Raw genomic sequence first — 21,933 nt, 5'->3', positions numbered from 1 at the left:
TACAGCACAGTGGAATCCAGTCCTGACAGCTTCAGCAGATAGCCAGCACTGTCCTCCGTGTGCTGGTTCTGGGTGGGGGGAGCAAGACCACTGCTAAGTGGATTAAGTCTGAGTGGTTTGCCCTCACACATGCCTAAATCACAGCTGCAAGTATCCAGACCATATGTGGATCCAGTCTGGAACATCAGATCTTGTTCTAAATGGTATCATGGCCATTTGTTCCGGACGGGCAAAACGACACCATAGCATAGTGGACTAGGTCCTTGCAGGTTGGCTGTCCTGCCCCCTGTTCTATCTGTGCCCGGGGGACATATGGCTGGTTCCAAGGTGGTGCAAAGATCCAGGTTGAAGCGAGGATCTTGTTTGGTTTGTTAGATCTTGTTCTGCATGGCTCGGCTTTGGTTCTTGGTTCAGGCCGAGGCACATATAAAGTCGCTCCCCACACCAAATCATCTGAGCTCGGCCTGAACCAGAGCTGCTCTCTTCTGGCACAGGGTTATGGGTTTGGATCTAGTTTGACTCTAGCACATTTCTCATACGTATCACTTGTAGTCGTAGAGCTATTATAATGATTTGGAAGTTGAATGGAAAAAAAAACTTTATAAATGATTTAATAACAAAAGTAGGATTTTTGGGGGGTTAAGATTGGTCTTTTCGCAATATCACACATTTTTAGCATTTTGTAATGAGCCGATAGAACATATTTCTTTTTTTTCTGTAATTCTTTAAGATTTCCCCTTCAGATTAACGCAGCATTTTACCAGTTTCCACTCCCTCATGCCGTAAATCCCAGGGGTGAGGCCACTTCAAACACGAACATTAATTAAAATAACGCTGCTTTTTTACTGCCGCATTTATAACCAGCTGCTCGTGCGTACAGCAGGATGGGAGCTCTGTGCACAGGTTCACAAATACTACATGCCCTCTACTGTATGCACAAATATGAACCCAAATATACTCCATTTTCACTGCAATGTTAGTAAATGAGGGCCACTGACACGCAATATTCTGCCCCAAGAAACAGCAAAGTATCATGTTTTCATATCATCTCTTTATTCTTAATTTCTTTTGTACAGACAGGGCTGCTGCTGTAAATCTACATTACTGTACAATAGATTAGTTGCCATAGTCTCTCAATATATAGGGCTCATGTGACTTCAGTTCTGTCCAGATTTAGGGCCCACTATCTTGTATATACTTTCTCTCTCTAACACAACTACTTTCCACTGTATTCAAACCATGCAACACTGAAGAGTTTCTCAGCAGTCAAGCCGCTGTGTCCTTTGGCTTTGTCTAGCTCTTGTTGCATGTGGGTCCATGCATGTTACACTGTTGGGTTGCATCCTCACACATAGAGGATATGTGTAAATACTCACTGCTATAAAGACTGTATTGTGAGTTTTATAGAAATATGATTAAGATTCTGAACACATATTTTAGTGTTCAATCATTTTTATGTCCATTGCATGTGTACGCTCTCATTGCCTTATATTTTCTGGATTCAGAGGGGCGTGTCCTCCTCTCACAATCGCTCTATGTCACGGTACTTCTTCCTCAGGATAGACACCTGGTCCCGGAAGAGTACAGGATCCAGCCTCATCTGGGAGTGCACCAGGGGCATGAAGCCAAGCCAGCGGCTGAAGGCGTTCATGCAGGTCTGCCTCTGAGCAAAGTGGTCCGGGTCTGCCCAGCGGGACGTCTTTGAGCCCTGAACACACACATAGAGGATGTTAGAATGGTAAGAGTGTCAGGTGATGGGTCAAATGCAGATATAAAGTTGAATTAAAAAGGATTAAATAAGTTTGTTTATATTATTAGCAGCATAGAGCATTGAACACTGCAACAGTGGATGAAGAGTGGATGTGTAGCTAGTTAGCAAGACTGATTAAAGATGCATTATGTAACTTTTCTAATGAAGGGTACACCACCTGTTCCACATAATTACACTAAATGTATCAATCTCAACAGTTACAAGCAGGTTATGCCACCATACCAAGTTACATGCCAGATCTGTGGAGAGGCAAGGCCGCTCACAGTATGAATACAGAAATAATTTTCAATTTTGAGCAATATAACAGCTATAATTGAATAAATGCAGTATAGATAAGTGTAAAGCCATATTATGGGACATTCCAGGCCAAGCAATAACATCTTCATGGAGCCCACACCAAGAACGTTACATAGTGCACCTTTAATATGGGAAAAAGATACATTTTCTGCTTCAAAACATGCTAGAAATACCATGTGCAATCAAATTACACTCTTTCAGTTGTTATAGTGTGTGCGATGTTCCTTCAAAGTCACATAAAATGTAATCTCCCAATTTGCTATGCTTTCTTAACTGATCCTAACTGACATGTGCACCCAACTTGTTTTCTGCGTACACTTGGGGACAGATTCACCAGCCATAAAAACATAGTTAGAAAGAAGATAAGAAAAAGTAGGCTTCCATTCATCACAACGGCTCATGGTCATGCTGTGCTGTATCTTGGTCTAATGTACTGGGCAGGCGAGCTGGTACATGGGGGCAGATGGGGGTAAGATAAAGGCCAGTGAACCCCATGGAAACAAAATGACCAAATGCATCCCATGCCGTATGGGGCCACAAAGGGTTAAATCAAACTCCAGTATAGCAGTGATAAATATAATCTTAAGAAATCAAAATGTCAAGTTTTACAATTTGTAATTTGTCAACTTTCCAAATGTAATTGACAAAAAAGGGCAAGTGCAGGCTCTAAACAACAACAACAAAACAAAAATATAAAAAAAAATATCTCTTAGTAATCCCTCAAACGTACAGGTGTAATCCATAGCAAAAGAAAATTCTATTCTGTCAATTTGACAAAAGTTTTAGAGTAAAGACGCTGCTGCTCATCCAAGCCGCTTCCTCAATTCTGGTCAGATTGCTGGTGGACACTGCCTTATATCTATCTGAAGGGAGGAGCTAACTACACTGAAACTAGTGCACCTATTTGTTAACAGTTTCTGTTTGTTAGCTAGGTCTATTGAACTAAAATAAGTGTGAACTGTGCCTGAGTCATATTTTGCATAATCGTTCAGGCCTCTAATGGGTGCTCTCACACCAGTGTTGGGAAGTTACTGAATACATGTACCGAGAATACGTACTAATTTTGAGTACCTGTATTCCGGTACAGTTACTTTTTCATTTGGTGGAATTCATACTATAGTTACTTTCCTAAAATCATAGGAAAATCATGCAATTTAGGCTTTGAACTGCACAGTATTACAAAGAAAAATATAAACAACCACTCGGGGTGAATGCAAGTGTGATTTTTCTTTCTCCAATTACTGAAACAAATATAAAGCTGATTTTAATACTATGTCTTCGAAGGAGTGGTTAGTGGCTTTGAGATGTAGATGTACAGCAGATTGGGGTCCCGAGCTGCTCTTGTGGTGCTGCTGGTGCATTGGTTTTCTTGTGGAGTGGCTGTTTTGTCCAATATAATGTTCACTAAACTGAATGAGGTAGACCACATTCCTTTGTATGTGGCTTGAGCTTTGTCCTTTGGGTAAACCAGTTTCTGTCTTAAAATGTTTGTAAGTTTGACATAGACTGGGATTTCATGCTGTCTGAAGATCCTCTGAAGCTTTTGAGACACACCAGCTGTGTAAGGAGAGGTTACACATTTTCTCCTACTGCACAATCTAAGGCCAATTTGTTCTCCTTGGCCTCTTCCTGTGTGAACTTAATGTTCGGATCATGAACCCTTTACCACACATATTAATACTATGGATAGGAATTATGTTGATTGTGCAGTAACTATAGAAGAGGGCTGGTGACTCCAGTAGACATCTTCAGGAAGCTCACATACACCGAACAACACCTGCATTTCAGTTCACACCATCCACTGCACCACAAACTCAGTTATTCAAACATTACAGCACAGAATGTTCCTACAAGCACAGAGGGAAAAGAGAAAGAACAACACGTGCAGAAAGCCCTCTCTGCTTATGGATATCCAAAATGGGACTTCAATAGATCAAAGAGAGCTAAAAAACAGGACAACAAAAGGAGAAAAAGGTATAACTATTCCCTGCACAGTTGGTATATCTGAAAAGCTTCAGAGGATTTTCAGCCAGCATAAAATCTCAGTCTATTTCGAATCTACAAACACTTTAGGACAGATAGTGGTTCAACCAAAGGACAAAACCCTGAGCCACAAACAAAGCAATGTGGTCTACTCCATTCAGTGTAGTGAAGAGTGCAGTGAGCCTTATATTGGCGAAACAAAACAGCCACTCCATAAGAGATTGTACCAATAACATTGTAAGAGCAGCTCGGGACCCCAGTCTGCCGTACATCTTCATCTCAAAGCCACAACAGCTCCTTTGAAGATAGTGAGGTACAGATCTTAGCCAAAGAAAAGAAAGACAACCCATTTTTGATCAGGAATGGAGGCTTTAGATATAATTTATCTCCTATTTATAACTCCATCCTCAGACCGAAATCAAAACGTGGAAAACAATAATGATAGCCAGTATGCTAATAGTGTGAGAGCACCCATTAGGGGCCTGAATGATTATGCAAAATATGACTCAGGCACAGTTCACCATTTGTGTAGTTCAATAGACCTAGCTAACAAACAGAAATTGTACCCTGATAGGTGTGTTAGTTTCAGTGTAGTTAGCTCCTCCCTTCAGATAGAGCAGTGTCAACCAGCTTGAAGAAGCTGCTTCGATGTGCAGCGAAATGTCTTCACTCTAAAACTTTTGTGCAGTTGACAGAATTGAATTTTCTTTTGCTATAAAAAAAGAAAGAAAAAAATGGGAGTAAGTTTGGTAAGTTTGCTGCCCTGCCTTCACAATTAAGACATTAATCACAGGGTCCATACTGCAGAGTCATCGTGCTGCTGCGGTCAGGCTATCAATCACCACAGGCTGACCGCGAGACGTGTGTATAAGGACTGGCACATCCACACCAGAGAGAGGGGCGAGAGGGAGGGGGGCTTCTGAGATAAGGTCAGAGTGAAACTAAGCACGAGGGGCGACACTATTAGTCAACAATAGGAAATACTGTAACTATAGTCTTAGGATATGTTCACGCTCGTCTTGGTTTGGTACATTGAGTCCAGTTTAGTCGGTATGTAGACTTGGTTTAGTCCTTCCGGGTTTAGTCACAGTTTAGTCACAATTTGATATGGTGTGTATGCAAATGTAAATACACCCCTAGGGACCAAAGGTTTGTCGGTGCTGATCCAACATTTCCCACAAAAAGGTTAAGTTGGTTGTTATATATAACAATTAATCTGTATGAACCAACTAAGGCCTTATGTCAAATTTTAACAGTAATTTCAGTACCTGTGCCATCATGGTCTCTTTGTACTGCTTCTTCTGCGTGACTTTGATAGGTGGTTGCTTAGTTACAGCTGACACCAGGAAGTTCATGAGGATGTCCTCGCAGTTGGCCATGCGGTCCACTGTCTTCAGCAGATTGGCCGGGACGTACCGTGTAAACAAGTAGTGATAGTACCTGCGAAAAGACACAAGGAGAAACCCATTTGTGCATTTCAGTTCTGCTCTGTCCCACTCCAAAATGGCTGCCCCGTTGCACCCTCAGCAGCAGGTCCGGAGCACTAGATCACTGTCAGTGTTTCACCTCCACTCCAAGGCCTGCTGTCCCACTCGCTCTCCCTCATATATACTTTTCACTATACCTCATTTAGCGTATATTTACTGGGACATTATTGCGTAAACCTACTGTGTGTGTTTTTTTTTTTATCAGTTTCTACCATTTTCAATTAGTAGTACATAGCCATTATTTGTAATTCAGTTGTGTGAAGTGAACAGGTATACTTTGTTACTTTACTTGAGTAGTACTAGTTGCTTAGTACTTGTGCAATGTTTTTCACACTAAAAGTTGGTTCCATAAGCTGGGTCTTTTATGCCTCAGTATTTAATAATGAATACTACTAAATACTATACTAAATGTCAATATGTCAGGAAGTAGTAAACTCCTTAATATTTTGTCATTATTTTGAGTACTCTAATAAGTTTCTTTTATTTACTCTTGTCTCTAGTCAAAAAGCTAGCAACCCAGATTGTTAATGCTTTGGGTAAACTAGCTAATAGAACATATTAAAAGAGCAGTATGTAACTTTGTAACCATTGCTTTGTCAGGAATGTTCAGTAGTATAGTATTAGTAATAAATTATTCATCCTCCATATATTTAAATACAAGTGTTTTTATTGCTGAAAAATGCCTTAAAAACATGCATCCGTACAGTGTGTGAGCTTGTATTTTGAACATTTCAGGTAAAGTAATGACATCTCCATAGAGACAAGCAGGTGGTGGACCCTGATCCAGAAAGGTTTCATTGTACATTTATACATCTTAAATGTTTTTCATCAAACTTCATTTACTGGCCAACCTCACGCCTGGAGCAAATGAGATTCTAAAAATAAAACTAAAGAGGACTAATGAGAGTTGCGAGTTTGTGACAATGAGCTGTTTTTCAATAGACACTTGAGAGAGGAACACTTCTCTGCTCAAGTTAACGCTCTACTTCCTGTTTTGTCTTTTGTCATCGTCTTATAATGTAACAAAGAAGCAGAAAAAATATTTACATGTATTTAAATTTCTTCTCTATGACAAGATATTGAAGTAATTAAAGCAGACAGTGCACTAGATCATTTAGAAAATGCCTAAACTAGCTCATCTGTATTGGTTTTGAATGGTAAATCTACTGTTCAAAGACAAGCACTGCATATATTTTTGATATCCTAATACCTGTGGTAGAAGGCTGCCCCTGTTAGTACCATGGAGTAGTCATTGGTCCATTTCGAGGTGTACCCCCACCGCGACCGGGAGCTGTCCCAGTAGTGACTTCGGGCTGGATATCCCACAATCCTCTCTGGGAAACTCTGCCACACGATGAAGGCGAAATCCACCTGAGAGCGCACATACAGAAAAGAAATGAGCAGCTTAAATGGAAAACAAGACTGCAGTGGAATAGAAAGTACAACAAAAGACATGATGCAAATTTCAGCACAAAACTATTTAGGATTTAAACAGCTGGTCCAGAGGTAAACAGATCACAGCAATTTAAGATTAGCTCCAAATGGCTTTTAGCACCTCACCAGCACACAGCCTCAATGCCTTTAAAACTTTTAATTACGCAGGGTTTGGTGATAACTTTTCTGCTTTTCCTTCTAATTTGTAATTTAACAACAGCCTGATTTTCATTGTACTTTCTCAGTGTGTTGCATGTTGTCTTCTTACTGTAGTCCACAAATCTGACCTGTAACTTACCTGAGCATCTCCATGGTGACAGAGAATGTCTATGCCATACAGGTCAATACCATACTGTGCAACTTTCCATGCATCGCAATAGCATTTCCATTGAGAGAGCTGCATGTTGCACATTCATTTTTTAAAACAAACTACATTTATATATATATATATATATAAAAAGACTCTTACTGAAAGTTCCTCCACTTCAGATTTTTAGTTAAGCTATTACTCGGTGTTACATAAAGCCCCCACTGTCCTTGAGGAGAATTGAGCCACCTGACGAGCTCCACCTTTAGAATCGAAAACTACTATTAAGACATTCAACCCGAGACACAGTGGAGAATGGAGGGATCAGCACATAATGAAATACTTGGTAATACACACACATTCACACACACACACACACACACACGCACACACTTTTCGAGAGCCCACAGAGGAAATTAATTACCAAGAGGAGGAGAGGAGGAGAGAGTCGGAGGAAAGTGGATGTTCTTTAGTGATACCTCGCGGCTCCTGTCACCAATCGTGTGAGCAATTACAGTACAGATCCCGCTCTAAGCCTACAGAAAGGTTGAGGCTGCCAGTCTAGACATATGTGCCTTGCCAAGTGTCACAAGTCGGCAGCACGGCTCTGCAAGGATTAATGATATCATGCAAATATCATTTCGCCTTTACGGATTAAATTGCTCTTTATAATGTGAAGTGACGCGTGTGGGGATGTGGATGACAGGAGACAGGATCCAGCACGCTCATAATCTGTCCAGACTAATTATGGCACTAAACACCAGGGTGAAGAGGGGAGAGATATGGGAGACAGGGGCAGGCTGGAGGGCTGGAGGCATGTGCCAATACTATAAAGCATTTTGTCAGGGAATCAGAAATTGCGCTGTTAGCATGATTGCTTTTTTAGTTTTACCGCGATGGCTTCGGAAAGTTGTGACGAGCGCTTATCAGTTCATCGTGGCGAATAATTAGGATGCTAGGAATGTGTTAGGAGATTGAAATTAACTACTTCCATTTTTTATTTTTTATTTTTTTATTTTTTTTACATTTTTAAGCCTCAAATACAACCGTCTGTAAGTAAACAGTATAGCATATTTAGAGGAGAAGGATATAGAGGCTGAGGTGGCTGATGTTCTGCTGCTGAGGCGGTGGTGATGGGTAGAGTTGAAACGGTTGAGTGACAGAGGGCTTGATTTGTGCACTAGGTAAAGATGGCCATTGCACTTAAAGATGTACGATACATAGGTCCATGGGTTTCAGAATGGTGAATAATGTATTTTTAAAGCAAAATATTATATCTTTTGAATGGGAAAAGGTCATCTAAATGATGCATAGATAGACCATAGATCCAATAGGACAATATATTGGACATCTGTGTAGAAAGGATGCACTATTTTGACATCCCCCTGAACAATCAAATCAATATGTATTAAATTAACAGCGCCAATAGGTGAATGTGAAAGCATGTGTTAAGGTTAGTGATAGGTGAGAGTTAAGTCAATGTGATTTCTCCTATAACCGCAACCACCTACAATGTTAACGCTAACGTATTATACCATACATACAGATGAGGGCACGTGGCTACCATTGATCCATGGAGCCAAGAGTCAATCCTGCCATAGATCTGGTGCAAATCTCTACAGACGGTCGGATTTAAAGTGTCCGATGTTAAGAGATGAAGGAGTTACGGCGTCTGTGTTACAAGTCTTATCTTATTTCTTTTCAAGTGTGGACTGAGGAGGAAAAGTGCTTGATCTAAAATGTCAGAGCAAAACCAGAATTAAAAGAATATGTGGGTAGAAAGAGCATTGCAACAGTGATGACAGTAACTATATCATGCTGTATGCTCTATATATGCTCCATTGTTGTCAGAACTGTAAGACACACAACTGACTGAAGCATTCTCAAGTTAGTAAGAGTAACGGTCTTAGAGAGGATATTTCCATGCATTGTGTTATTTTACATTAGCATAAAATACAGATGCAAATACCCAGTAGAATAGACAAAAGAAAAGATGAGACACGATGGAGCATTATCTCACAAGAATAATACTAGTACATATAGCTTTTTTGGACACTTAAGCCGCTTTACACTGAATTATTCATTCACACCCACAACATTCATACAGCCATACCATAAAGTATAGATGAAGTGTGTTGCCCTAGTACACGACAACTGATACTTAGAGCTAGATTTGAACCACCTTAGCTACTGTTGCCCCGACTGAAAAAAATACAAGGTCCAAATTAAAGCTGTCACGATATACATTTTTATTGTAGTGATTATTGTGAAAAGAAATGTACTTCAAATTTTCACATTGTGTAATAGATCACAAATGAATAACTTTTGCTGGTATAGGGTCTGTCCATTGCTGGTTTCTTTTGACATGTTATTGGTTTGCATAGAATGGTCCACAGTATGGCATTAAACTCATCTATGGAGACAAGCAGGTCACGCCACCATGGCAAGTTACAGGTCATGTCTGTAAAGAGGCAAGCCCGCTCACAAGAAGAATGCATTTTTTTTTTTTTTCAAATCTTTAGTACAAAAAACGTCTGCAAATAAATAAATGCAACATAGATCAATGTGTAATTTTATACTGTGGAACATTGCAGAAAAACAATATCTCTATGCAAACACGCTACAATTTTGCACCTTTAAGTAAAGTTAATCTGGCATGAAGAGCTAAATTAAAACAGCACTTTACATATAAGTCTGATCTAATTAATACTTATTATTATAGACTGAATTTAAATGACTTTAGTTCCTATGACTAGATAGCTACCTGAAAACATATTGTAGGGTTCTGGTGTAAGGAAACATGCCGAATTTCTTGTGGTTGTTTATTTTCTGAACACAAGCGCTACTATAGGCCGTAACCCAAGCCAAAACAAGAGCAACACAAACAGTCTCCACTCCCTAGAGCCGGTCTCCAAAAACAGACCAGTATCTGACCAAGAGAATTTCCACATCAACGTGTCGGCATAGCAACCAAGTGTCACATACAAAAGCAATTACATTAACAACAAAAAGTGTCAACTCTGAACTAAACACAAAATATCAGTTCAAAACAATATTAATCTTAAAAACCATAAGTATCCTATGTATCAGTCTGGATACATAGGAGCAGTGTTTAAAATGCTAGCTTCACATGGATTCAAATCTACTATCTCTATCTTTTTGACAGGAGATCACGGTCTATCTGTCTACAACACATTCCCACACTGAACACACTGCAAATGTCTTCCAAAGGGCACGATGCAGAGGCGCGTTCGGCTGCTCAGTCAAAAGCTTCATCAGGTTTGCACTGGCTTTCTCTTCAGTAATCACTCTTGGTGGAATAATCACACTTTAAATGAGCTGAAACAATGTAATTATGAAATTGGCACAGTCAAGGATTACAATATTAAAAGTGTGACATTCTCCCGCTCACTTGACATATTTGAGCTCTTTTCAATAAATCCCTTCTCCATTTTCAAAGGGCAATTAGTGCGATGGGTTACTGAGCACGGACGCACTTTTGCTTTATGTTCTCTGACAGTTTTTTTCTTTGTCATAAAAGTTTGCTTGTAGAAACTTGTCATAGTGCTGCTCTGCCACAAATTGTGCTGCCATGAAGCGTAATGGCGGTAATCCCGTTAGTGCTGAAAAGGTGAGCATTGACTTGTTTGGATCAATAAAACATTGCAGAGTTCAAAGATGTATTGGATCTGCGGGGCTGGTTGCCTATTTGAATGTGTAAAGGATCAGGTCTTTAACTGGCTGTGGCGCTGAGGGGGAGCGAGAAGCAGGTGGTAATGAAACTACACCAGGCTGAATAAGGGAATCTAAATTATATACGGTACTTTGTTTATTGTTTATTTAAAACTACTTAGAAAACAACAAACACCTGTGATGATGACACATTAGCTCCTGGAAGTTAGAATTTGGTTGCGAAGACCAAGAAAGGGCATCTGGGCTAACAGCTGGCATATCAATCTGACTGGGAGGTAAATGGCTACTTTTGGGTAGTGTATAATATTAAAAAATTTGGATTTGTAATTGTGTGATATTGGATGGATTTTTGCAGCCTAGTATGTCCTCGGAACACTTTCATTTCTTTTTATTTGGGCTAGATATTGCCAAATTTGAGTTACTGAATTCCTGATATCCTCCACAGTTAGTGACTTGTTTTTATTCGCCAATTTGTCTGATTTTGACTTCGAATTGTTGATGAGATTAGGATTTTTTGAGCAAAATTTTGGCTTGCCCCAGCACAGATATATTGAATAGGCAGCTCTTGTACACATCTAATTATAAAGCAGTTTATTGTCACATAATCAGGACGTGCGTGTTAGCATGGTAGTTGCTGTTACCTTTACTGTCGCAGCAAAACTCCGCTCTGGTCTCTGAGAGTTATGAAAATTTCTTATAAACTCATTGCAGTGATAGGATGCTCGGGGTGCATAACGTAAAGTGAGGAATAACTTTGGACCACTGCAAACTGTTTAAAATGGACTAGTTCTGTTTTTCATGTTTTTAAGACAGTAAAAAATCAGGTAGAGTGTCTTTTTACAAGAATTATAAATGCCTTCTTTCCGCCTGTAAAATTACACATGTCCACTTTCTGGTTCAATCCGTTTTACTCCAAAACATGACCTTTTACTAACCCCCGGAGAAGCACAAAATGATTACAAAAAAGCCTTGTCCGGTCCTCGCTCCCAGCCTCACCTTGCTAATTGTCAAAGGGCAAATCACAGAAACTCCTTTAATGACACATCCTATTCGGGCTTCGTGGAATAGGGCCAATCACTATGTTAGCTGCAGAATGTGTGTGGGTGGCACCAGGTTCACCATAGAACTTAATTGGATTGAGCTGTAGTTACGAATGTGTAATTTCTGCAAGAGAGGATTTTCTTAAAATAAGGTTTGATAAGGTCACGAGAAAGCAATGGCATGCACAAGATAATGATGAGAAATGTCTTTTTGCCAACAAAGTCATTCTAGTCTGATTTAATTTGCCCTGAAAAGCAAAAAGGGTGGACTTGTTTGGATTTAATTTAGCTCATAATGTCAGCGTGTCAAGTTTTAGTGAATGAATATATTTTCTTTTAAGATGGTGGATGCTTTTTGTAATATCCTCCGTACAAGTGCTGTCACTGAAACAAACCACTTGGGTGTGTCCCTGCGGCGGGTACAATGGCATTTTGACAGAGCAATGATACAGGCACAAAGGTAATGGTAATGACTTTGGGAAAGCAGTTTGTTGTTCCAGCTTATTCAAATCACTTGACGGTTTTTACTTTTCATTTTTGTGTTTTTGTCGCTCCCGTCTCGTCTCACTAAATTCACCAATAGCGCCAAAGATTTATGAGCAATTTCATGTTTCAAGGTTTCACGATTTGCTGAACTGCCATGTTTTGAGGTCTCAATGTTGCCTCCTCAATAACATATATAAACATAGCATTAACACTGTTGTAATGAGTGATAAGCATGAGTAGTTCTGTAAACAAAAGTTACACCTTATCCTAAGTGTTCCTCTGTGACTTTCAAATGATTAAACTTTCACTAGACTAGAATAATAATTTAAGGCCCTTTCCCCTGGCACTGAAAGGCACAGACACACATGATATGGACTTAATTAAACAACAGTACAGCCATCTTTCTGTTACAAATATCATCATTGTGAGCTCCAGTCAATACATGTTTGGGTATTAGAAATTCAAAAGAGATTCTCTAGAACTGTGGGCCGTAAATAATATGCTATCATAGACTGTATAAAGAAGTGGGCTAAGTGAGTGTGACGTCACCCATACCTCTGCTTGAATGAAGCTCATCGAGGCTAGTAGTTATAGGGGGGCCAACCACGAGTATTATAGCTACCAAAGAGCCAATCTGGAGCCAGGCTGTTGAAGGTAACACCCTTATCAGCCCGCACAACTGGTTTAGCAAAAGGCAGACATTTAGCAACACTGTCATTCAAACCTGTTGCTAATGCTAAAGAGAGTGACCTCGTGCAATGATGCTACCTGATTTGTGTTATCAATGTTAATATCTTTGACAAAATGGTGAAATAAAAACACCAGAAACATGTAGAGTGGGTCAGTAAGAATAATTTAAGACCAAAATGACATGCCTGACAGCAGCAGTGAGAGGGGTGACAATTTTTCAATGTTAAGTGAATAGGAGCCAGAGTCGATGGAGCAGGAAACGCGCCCATGATCACTTCTTATTTAGAACGCGGCAGCTAACAGTTTAGCTACATCCATTTATAAATAGTCTATGTTTACTACTTTACAATTGAGATAGTCTTTCTAATTGTATGAGGCATTAAATTCTCTCACCAAAGACATCTGTTGGTCAAACTTGTCTTATTGCTGAACTTCCCTCCTCCCACTGGATCTGAAGTGGTCCTTATAGAGGCTAAGCACATTTCCCTGTCTGCTTTATTGTGGGTATTGCATTGTTTGGTGCAGGGAGCCAATTCCTCTGTAATGAATGGTATTCATGACTGTGCGTGGAGCGACTGCCTTATTCAAGCGAGGATCGATAAAGTGTTTAGACATTTGCATCTTTTAGTCCATGTGGACGAAGAAGGTGCGCTTGTATACACGATCTTTCAAACACTGCTATGTTGAAGTAGTATTTCACATATTCTTTTCTTAAAATTGTTATTCTTGGAACCACTGGGAGGCAAGTGGTTTTCTGTCACAATCTAGAACAGCAGAAGAAGAAAAATATATTTGGCCTTTAGTTGTTTAGTCGATTAATCGGTTGATGGTGGCTCAGTTGTCAACCAAAATTTGTATTAGTCTAATACTTTAATTTACTAATTATTTTATTTTGAGTTTACGGATTTACAACAGCGGATAGGAGAATGTATGGTGTGAGTCAGGTGAAGATTTGGGAGTTGGTCTACCTTTTTACATATAAATACATCGTTTCCTAGTACATACAACAGCTGATTTTGCATGAACTCCTGTATCTGTATAATCCCCCAGTCATCCAGGTCTGATCCATAGCAAAAGAAAAATATAAAATCTGACAACTGGACAAAAGGCTGTAGGAGTGAAGACCTTTCATTGCTCGTCCAGGCTGTTTCTTCACTTCTGATCAGATTGGGCTAGGTTTATTGTGCTACCCTAAGTGTGCACTGTGGCTGAGTCCTACTGAGCATAGTCATTCAATCCCCTAATAGGTGTGAAATCACTCATTAAGGGCTTGAATGACCCTGCTAAGTAGCACAATAGACCTAGCCTACAAATAGAAACTGTAAACAATAGGTGTTTTTAGTTTCAGTGGAGTTAGCTCCTCCCTTTGGTAGCTCCTACAATGTTTTGTCCATTTGACAGATTTTATATTTTTCTTTTGCTATGAACTCCTGTGTAGTTGTTCTTGTGAGTGCAGTTTGTGTCAGATACATAGTCAGATCATAATAGTTTTGATTGTTTTTGTTAAGCCTCCTATTTACTTAACTAATCGGTCGATAAGGCATCACTCAGGTCTAGAATTTCTTTAGTCAATTACAGCACTCACCTCATTGGTGGACAGAACAGTGTCTTCATCCAGACTGAGGACAGCATCTGTAACAATGGCGTCATACGGGAAAAAGCGGCTGGTTATCATCTGAAAAGGCAAAAAGAGAATACATAAAGGATTATTATTTATACAGATATAAGTGTATACAAGCAGCGTTGTATCTTGAAAACTGTGTAAAAATACCTCAAATCCTACATATTACAATATTTCCCAACAATAACAATTCATACGTAAGCATCCCATTACAGTGTTACATGTTTGAGCAAGCGCTTGTTCGTGTTTTTTGAATAATCTCTCTACGTAATTGAAATATGTTTAGTGACGTCTGTGAGTTTATGTTCAACACGGATTTAGCATCAGAAATAAAGTACAAATTGAATTAAAAGCCCCCTAGGGTGATATTAAGAGGCTTAATTTCCAAGTGGCACCACAAATATTCACAAGGTTAACGTCTTCTTCCAGTCAAAACTAATGGGCCTGTCGACAGCAGCAAACTCGTCAGGAGATTAAGGACAACATCAAATGAATATAACCGCAAAGCTCCCAAATTCCTTTAAATTATCCAAGTGTGGCACAGAAAAAACTGGGTGACTTTAATCGCAGCTTAAAGTAGAGAGCCATGAAGGATAATGTGTTGTGACTGGTTGGTTGGATGTCGTTTCATTAGTCATTTATGAAGGAAGTTTAATTAGCTGTGGTAAATTAGCAACATCCAACATCCATATTTGTCAATTTTTGGCAATGGGTCAGTGGGTCATTTTGCCATTGTAGATCAAATGCAGTTATATAATACAGGTATATAAAAACAAACCAAACTGACATTAAAAATATATCTTGTCTTAATCTCAAGCTCTATCAGTTACAGTAGTCTATGCCAGTGGCTCTCAAACGTTTCACACCAAGGACAACTTTGGAAAACATTTGACTTTCCGCGCACCACCAGATCCAAACCGGTTCAAGTCTACAGTGAGACTAAACCAGGTATATAACAGGACTACACTATTGTCACAAGAGTTCTAAGGAAGGAGTTTCACAAAGGTGGATAAAACAGACTCTAAATTGAACAAACATTGAAAGTGGTGACGTGTCAGCGCACCGCAGTTTGAGAAACACTGGTCTACACCGCTGACAATGTATACAGCACATGATAAAACAGTGGCAGAGAGGTTAGCGTGGCTGCCTTTCCATCGACTCTGGCTCCAATTCTCTTTACATTGGGAAACTGTCACCAATCTCTACTTAACATCTGCTGTCGGGCTCGTCATTTTTGTCTTAAAATGTTACTGAACAGAGTTAGCGTTAGCAACAAGTTTGATTGACAGCATTGCTAAGTGCCCGTTCTTTTCTAAACCAGCAGGAAGGGGCGTTACCTTCAACCACATCACCCCGGATTGGTTGTTTGGTTGCTATGATACTCGCGGTCAGAATTCCTAATATGCAACTCGGGTCAAACTTTGCCTTATAACTGCTAGCCTCGATGAGCTTCATTTGCATGGAGCCGTCACACTCACTTAGTCCACTTCTTTATACAGTATATGGTTAAATCACCGGCTACCTTCTTAGCATGCAAATGGTAATACAAATAAGTTCATTAAGTAAACAAAAAAAGTCCCAAAACCTAGAGAAACTTCAAGTAAATGTAACATCCTCATACTTGAGGTCAGAATATATTGCACTTTGTTAGTCCTGTATTTTGTCATTCCAATTAACCTTACCAATTTAGTATCTCATCACAACACTAAAGACTATTGTCAGTCATAACTAAACCTAGCTGAACCTCCATTGCCCCGCTCTCCACTCGTCCCCTGACCACCTGGTGCCTGTTATGGCCGGTCTTCTTCCTCCGGGCGTCTATGGATGCCCTTTGCCCCAGAACAGAGATTAGATCCCGCTGAGATCAGGGGGGCAGTTCAATGGTGTGGACCTTATCTTTGTGGCTCTCTTTCCAGCTATTTCCTCTTTTTATATCCTCCATGACTCCTGCCTCTTCCACAGGAGCCTTTTGGAGATGTACCCGACCTCCCTTTATGTCTTCATGTCAGTAATTTCAAGTTTAAAGCCCAAAGTATCACAAAGCTATCTCCAACATGATCATAACAGAAGGATCCCTGCTGACACCACTGATGAGGACGTTATTGGCGCATTACTGATGTGAAATGTTGTCCCCAAGTGCTCTTTACTGCAGTGTATCTACTCAAAATACCACTTACTTCTCGGACATTGTGTACTTTCTAAACTTAAAAATGATTAAAATGGCAAAGTATGTAGTCAACAGGCATTAGTAACAGTGGAAATTCAATGCTTTTACGGACCTTCAAAATAAAAAGAAATGTTGAAGTTGATGACGGAGATGGAGATTCATGCATGGTGCTTGTGGTTACCGTGGAAACCAAAAGGCCTTTCTAGTGTCAGTAATGTGATATGAAATGGCTATGTAAAAATATCAAGTGATGTAAAGGTGCAATATGTAACTCTTTTGATGGATGCTCTGCCACCAGCTTGCCTCTATATGGAAGTCATTGCTTTGCCTGAAATGTTTCACTGGATAGCATTACTTCATTTTATCTATCTTGCATTTCCTCAGTTATAGGATTTTTTTTTATTGCTAAACATTTACTGCTTGGATATACAAGTTTAATGCCATACTGGGGAACACTACAGAAAGGCGTGTCATGATTAATGCGACATCGACTTATGGCTCAATACATGACAGATGGAACAATCATTTTTGCCTTTTTTTTATAGCCAATTATACCAACTAACTAACTAACTAACTAACTAACTAACTAACTAACTAACTAACTAACTAACTAACTAACTAACTAACTAACTCACTAACTCACTAACTCACTAACTCACTAACTCACTAACTAACTACTTAAATGTTGCATTTTAGAATACTTTTTGGGGGATAATTCTGCTTTCAATGTTATTGTTTATTGTCTATATTTACTACAGCAATATATCGCACAAAATTTGTTATCCTGACAGGCCTAATTACAGACAAAGCATTAATATCTCCCTGGATGCAAACTAATGTTGGAAACTCCACCAGACATGTCGGCTGGTTCGATGTTTTGAGTTTAGAACAGTATAATTTAAATGTGCACCCTTGGTTTTTATTGGTGTATCTCTTAATGTTAACATAGTGACAAACTGGTCCAGGATTTACTCTAAGTGTAACCTCTGAGTACATTTGGCCCTACTAACTGCCATGTGTCTTTATTCCCAGCACTGCAACCACATATGACCTCTGAATAAAGACTACACCAGCCATGCCCCTTTAACCACACACTAATCAGAGGTTATTTAAGGCCAACCCAATATTATCAATCCCCATGTGACCCGTGTGCCCTGCCCTTGAGCCAAACTAGGTTCAGGGTTTAACATCTGACCCTCCCGCTTCTTTGGTATCATTAAAATGCAAACGTCAGCAACAAAGATCAATTGGAAACAAAAATCTGTCAATATAAAGTGGTCCAAACATGCGCCCATGTGGGGCCAGTGATGAAGATATACATATGTTAGTATTGATGGTAATTGGATTCAGTTTTATGGTAATGGAAACTGAGTACGTCTTTTATTGGAAATGAAAAGAGTGTATAGCAACAATAGTGAAAGTCATAGAGGTGATAGGGTATATATAAATAAAAAATAAAATGTAGTAACATATGAGACAAAACTGTAAGCATCTGGAAAAGTGCTATATAAGAGTAATGCATCATATCTTGATTGTGTGCCCACAATTTTTATGCCAGTGTACACTAGCGATGTGCTATGGTTTGTGAGACCTGGAACCAAGTTCGATAAATCTGATTATCTACTTCCTCCTTGCATGGTTTGACAATCAGGTATTCCACTTTAAAGAACACAATATTGTGCTTGAGCCTGCTATATAGTTATAATCTATGACACCAGTGGATCATTACATTATAATTTGCACATTTTAAAGTGCAATATTCATCTAAAACCTCTTAATAAAAGAAACAAGTTTGCTCCACATTAGAAAACTGCAGTGCCCACTGGGAGCTGATGTCACAACAAAGAGCCATGCAGCTGTCGGCACCTCCAATGGATAGATTACGCTATCTAACAGAGGATTTTTTCCCATTTGTACCAAAAGTACTACACAATACAGCCAAATCCTATGTGTATCACTGATTATAAAAATAAAATTAGAGAACAAAGTAAGTACAGAGCAGAGGGCATATCCTGGTAGCGGTGAAAACAGGAGCTGATCAGCAATATGGTACCTTGAAAATAAGCGATTAAAGATTGCTCAAACATGCATGAATCACTCCAAATACAACTTCGAGAGGGTAAATGGTGAGAGGAAACTACTATAACATGGTTAAAAGCTCTGAAAAGTCGATTTTTCATAATCTGCGTTAAACATTTTTTGATGTAGGATTGTAATACATATTAAAAGTACTGTGAGAAATGCTAAACTTGACTATTTAATAATATATGTAATCTGATTTACAATATTTTACAATATTTATCTGGACCATCATCAGCTACACACCTACACGCACAGATTAAATGAATGATTTTACGGCAAAGTCATTATATAATGCACCACTACATAAACAGATAAATAAGTATTGCCCAGAAGACTAACTCCCTCTACAAAATGCAATGTACTACTTGGGTATTATAAAGTCTTGCTAACTGCCAAATAACCTGCTGATAGTGACAAACTGTGATGCTATTACAATGAGAACAAACACAGCATCTGTCTGGGCTGTGAACACTGCACCACACGACACATTATAGACCCATAGACGCGCCAACACTTACAATGATTGCCTTTGGATGAATGTAAAATGACTACAGAGCTTGTAGGAGTCATTTACATAGAAACAAACAGTGGCAATTAGCCGACATAGCCATAGGACCCAGCACAGACGCGTGTGACTGACAACATTTGTTTAGGCTGAGTGGGTTAAAGCACGGCCGCTCAAATGAAGATCACAAGGCAATTTTCCGCCTCTGATGAGATGTTTGGTCACATGACATCTGCTAATATGAAGCAGAGTAAACAGGCTCTAAGCAACTGATAGCACATTCGAGGCGTCAGTGTCGTCAGTTATGGGCTGCATTTGGGAATGTTATGGGGAATACTTATTGTTATCAGTAGCATTCTAATAGCAATTATTTTTTTTTCCATTTTTGATTTGTTAAAATACTGTCAAATCAAGATAAAAGATTTTTTAAGAAATTATAACTTATTTAAGATTGTAATTTCTGGATGTTTGGATAGTTTTTTTTTTTTTATGCCATTTGCTTATCGCCATGGAGATGTTAGTGCTTTGCCAAAAATGTTGCACAATGCGGCAGTAATATTATGCATTTCAACGGAGAAAAGCAGGTGCAGGGGTTGGTGTGTGGAGAGGTGAAGTCGCTCACAAGGTATTTTGTTTTGCACCAAAAACAATTTAATAATGCAAGATGGATGAGTTTAATGTCATACTGTGGAAGATTCCAGGCAAAGCAAATATCTTTGAGACAAGCAGGTGGCAGACCCTCACCACAAAAGTTACATAGTGCTCCTTTAACCCACATATTATGGTATTTCTGCAAACAAATCCTACAACAGAAAATTTAACACAATTATATTTCCAAACTGAATTCTATTTTTCGGTTTCCAAAAAACTTTGTTATGTTGTGTCAGAGCTTTTAAGACACAAACACAACATGTCTTTAGTAAAAATGATGGTTGATTTGCAGCCTCAAAATTACACCCTGTCTGGACACAGGCTCCATCGCCACAGACGCATGAAATGGTTTGTTTACCAGTATTTAAAACCACCCAGCCGAACTTTGCTTTAACAATTACAATCTCATAGAGCATTAAATTGGGCACAACAAAACAGCAGCTCAGAAAGGACACACAATTATAGAACAATTATGAATTAAATGAGCATAAATGTCTCTGCAACAACAACAATCTGTGCAATCTGTTTGCGGTTATTTCATTAGCAACTTTTGAAATCTTAACAATTAATTTTGGATGAGAAATTATTTTACACATTCATCTTCTGTTAGACTGATTTAAGTGCTTTTATTTTAGTAACGGTGGAGGTGTGAAGGTGCAGTACATTGGGGTTGAGGCAACACTCAAATCAAATGACACCCACACAATGATGCAAGGGTTAACTCAGCACAATAATGAAACACACCTGCGGAAAGTAACAGGCATCAAACCAGAACAAACTGAGATATACGCGAAGAACATTCTATAAATACTTATCTACTAAATCTGTATAGTCAGAAACAACTTATAAACTTAGAGTAACAGTTAGAATAGGGCAATAGTGATAAATTAATAAGTTGATTCAGACAGACGTATAACATAACATTACATTATACACTCTTTAAGGACAATAGCAGAGAATCACTTCTTAAATCATAGGCTGTTCTTTTGGGACCAAAAACATATGTATATTTTTTCATCACACATGACTTCATCCAGAATAGTTGTTAGTACATTTTGTGATAGATGTTATATAGACACATCTGATTGGATTATAAAGGTCAATAATGTATTTTACTTCGTTTGTACACTTTTAGGTAGAAATAACTGATTGAATTAAAATGATCATCTGAGACTTACTGTCGCATTTGTGTTTTTAACCGAATGATACAACTATGAAGGTTGCCAAAAATGTATTTCTGTTCCTTTTTGTGTAGATTCGGTGTTTTCTCACTTATCAGGTTATAATTGCACAACGACTTTTATCTAGTTAAACAACAGCTATTGAGACACTACCAGAAGGACAACATGGCCTGTTCTGATCCAAGGTGCGTGCTAGAGTACTTTAAATGACTTTACAAAGCCTGTTTATGAAAAGAAGATTAGAAGCTTTCTAGTTTGTAATTGCACGATGGCGGGTGGGTGCTGGCAGCTGTTGCTTACCTGGTTGTGTCCTTGGACGACAGAGAGAGGCACACTGGTGGAGGGCCACTTGTTCCTCTGAGGTAAAGGCTTGTCGCAGTTCCACAAAACCACGATCTGTTTGAAACGCACAATGAGAAGGTTAATAGGCCCCGCACTGAGAGAATAAAGAGGTTTTCCAGCAGCGCATTTCTGACACAGAGCCCGGATAAGGACACGAGACGGCTTGAAAGGAGTAGAAATAGAAATAGGGTCGGAG

The 21,933-nt window shown here is 39.1% G+C and overlaps 1 protein-coding gene across 1 annotated transcript in view; it reads right to left on the bottom strand.

The window, feature by feature from the left end:
* Nucleotides 1–1,095: 1,095 nt before the first annotated feature.
* Nucleotides 1,096–21,933, bottom strand: part of LOC117392474 (exostosin-1) — a 152,411-nt gene continuing 131,573 nt past the window's right edge. The window contains exons 10-14 of the mRNA XM_055232319.1: nucleotides 21,696–21,791; nucleotides 14,774–14,863; nucleotides 6,749–6,909; nucleotides 5,320–5,491; nucleotides 1,096–1,708 (exon numbers count right to left, since the gene is read on the bottom strand). Coding sequence (XP_055088294.1) covers nucleotides 1,523–1,708; nucleotides 5,320–5,491; nucleotides 6,749–6,909; nucleotides 14,774–14,863; nucleotides 21,696–21,791 — 705 coding nt within the window. The 3' untranslated portion in view covers nucleotides 1,096–1,522. The remainder of the gene's footprint in view (nucleotides 1,709–5,319; nucleotides 5,492–6,748; nucleotides 6,910–14,773; nucleotides 14,864–21,695; nucleotides 21,792–21,933) is intronic.

The sequence above is a fragment of the Periophthalmus magnuspinnatus genome, chromosome 24 (genome assembly GCF_009829125.3).
Source record: "Periophthalmus magnuspinnatus isolate fPerMag1 chromosome 24, fPerMag1.2.pri, whole genome shotgun sequence".
NCBI lineage: Eukaryota > Metazoa > Chordata > Actinopteri > Gobiiformes > Gobiidae > Periophthalmus > Periophthalmus magnuspinnatus.
The sequence above is the reverse complement of the archived record's forward strand: the minus strand, read 5'-3'. Positions and strand labels throughout refer to the sequence as shown.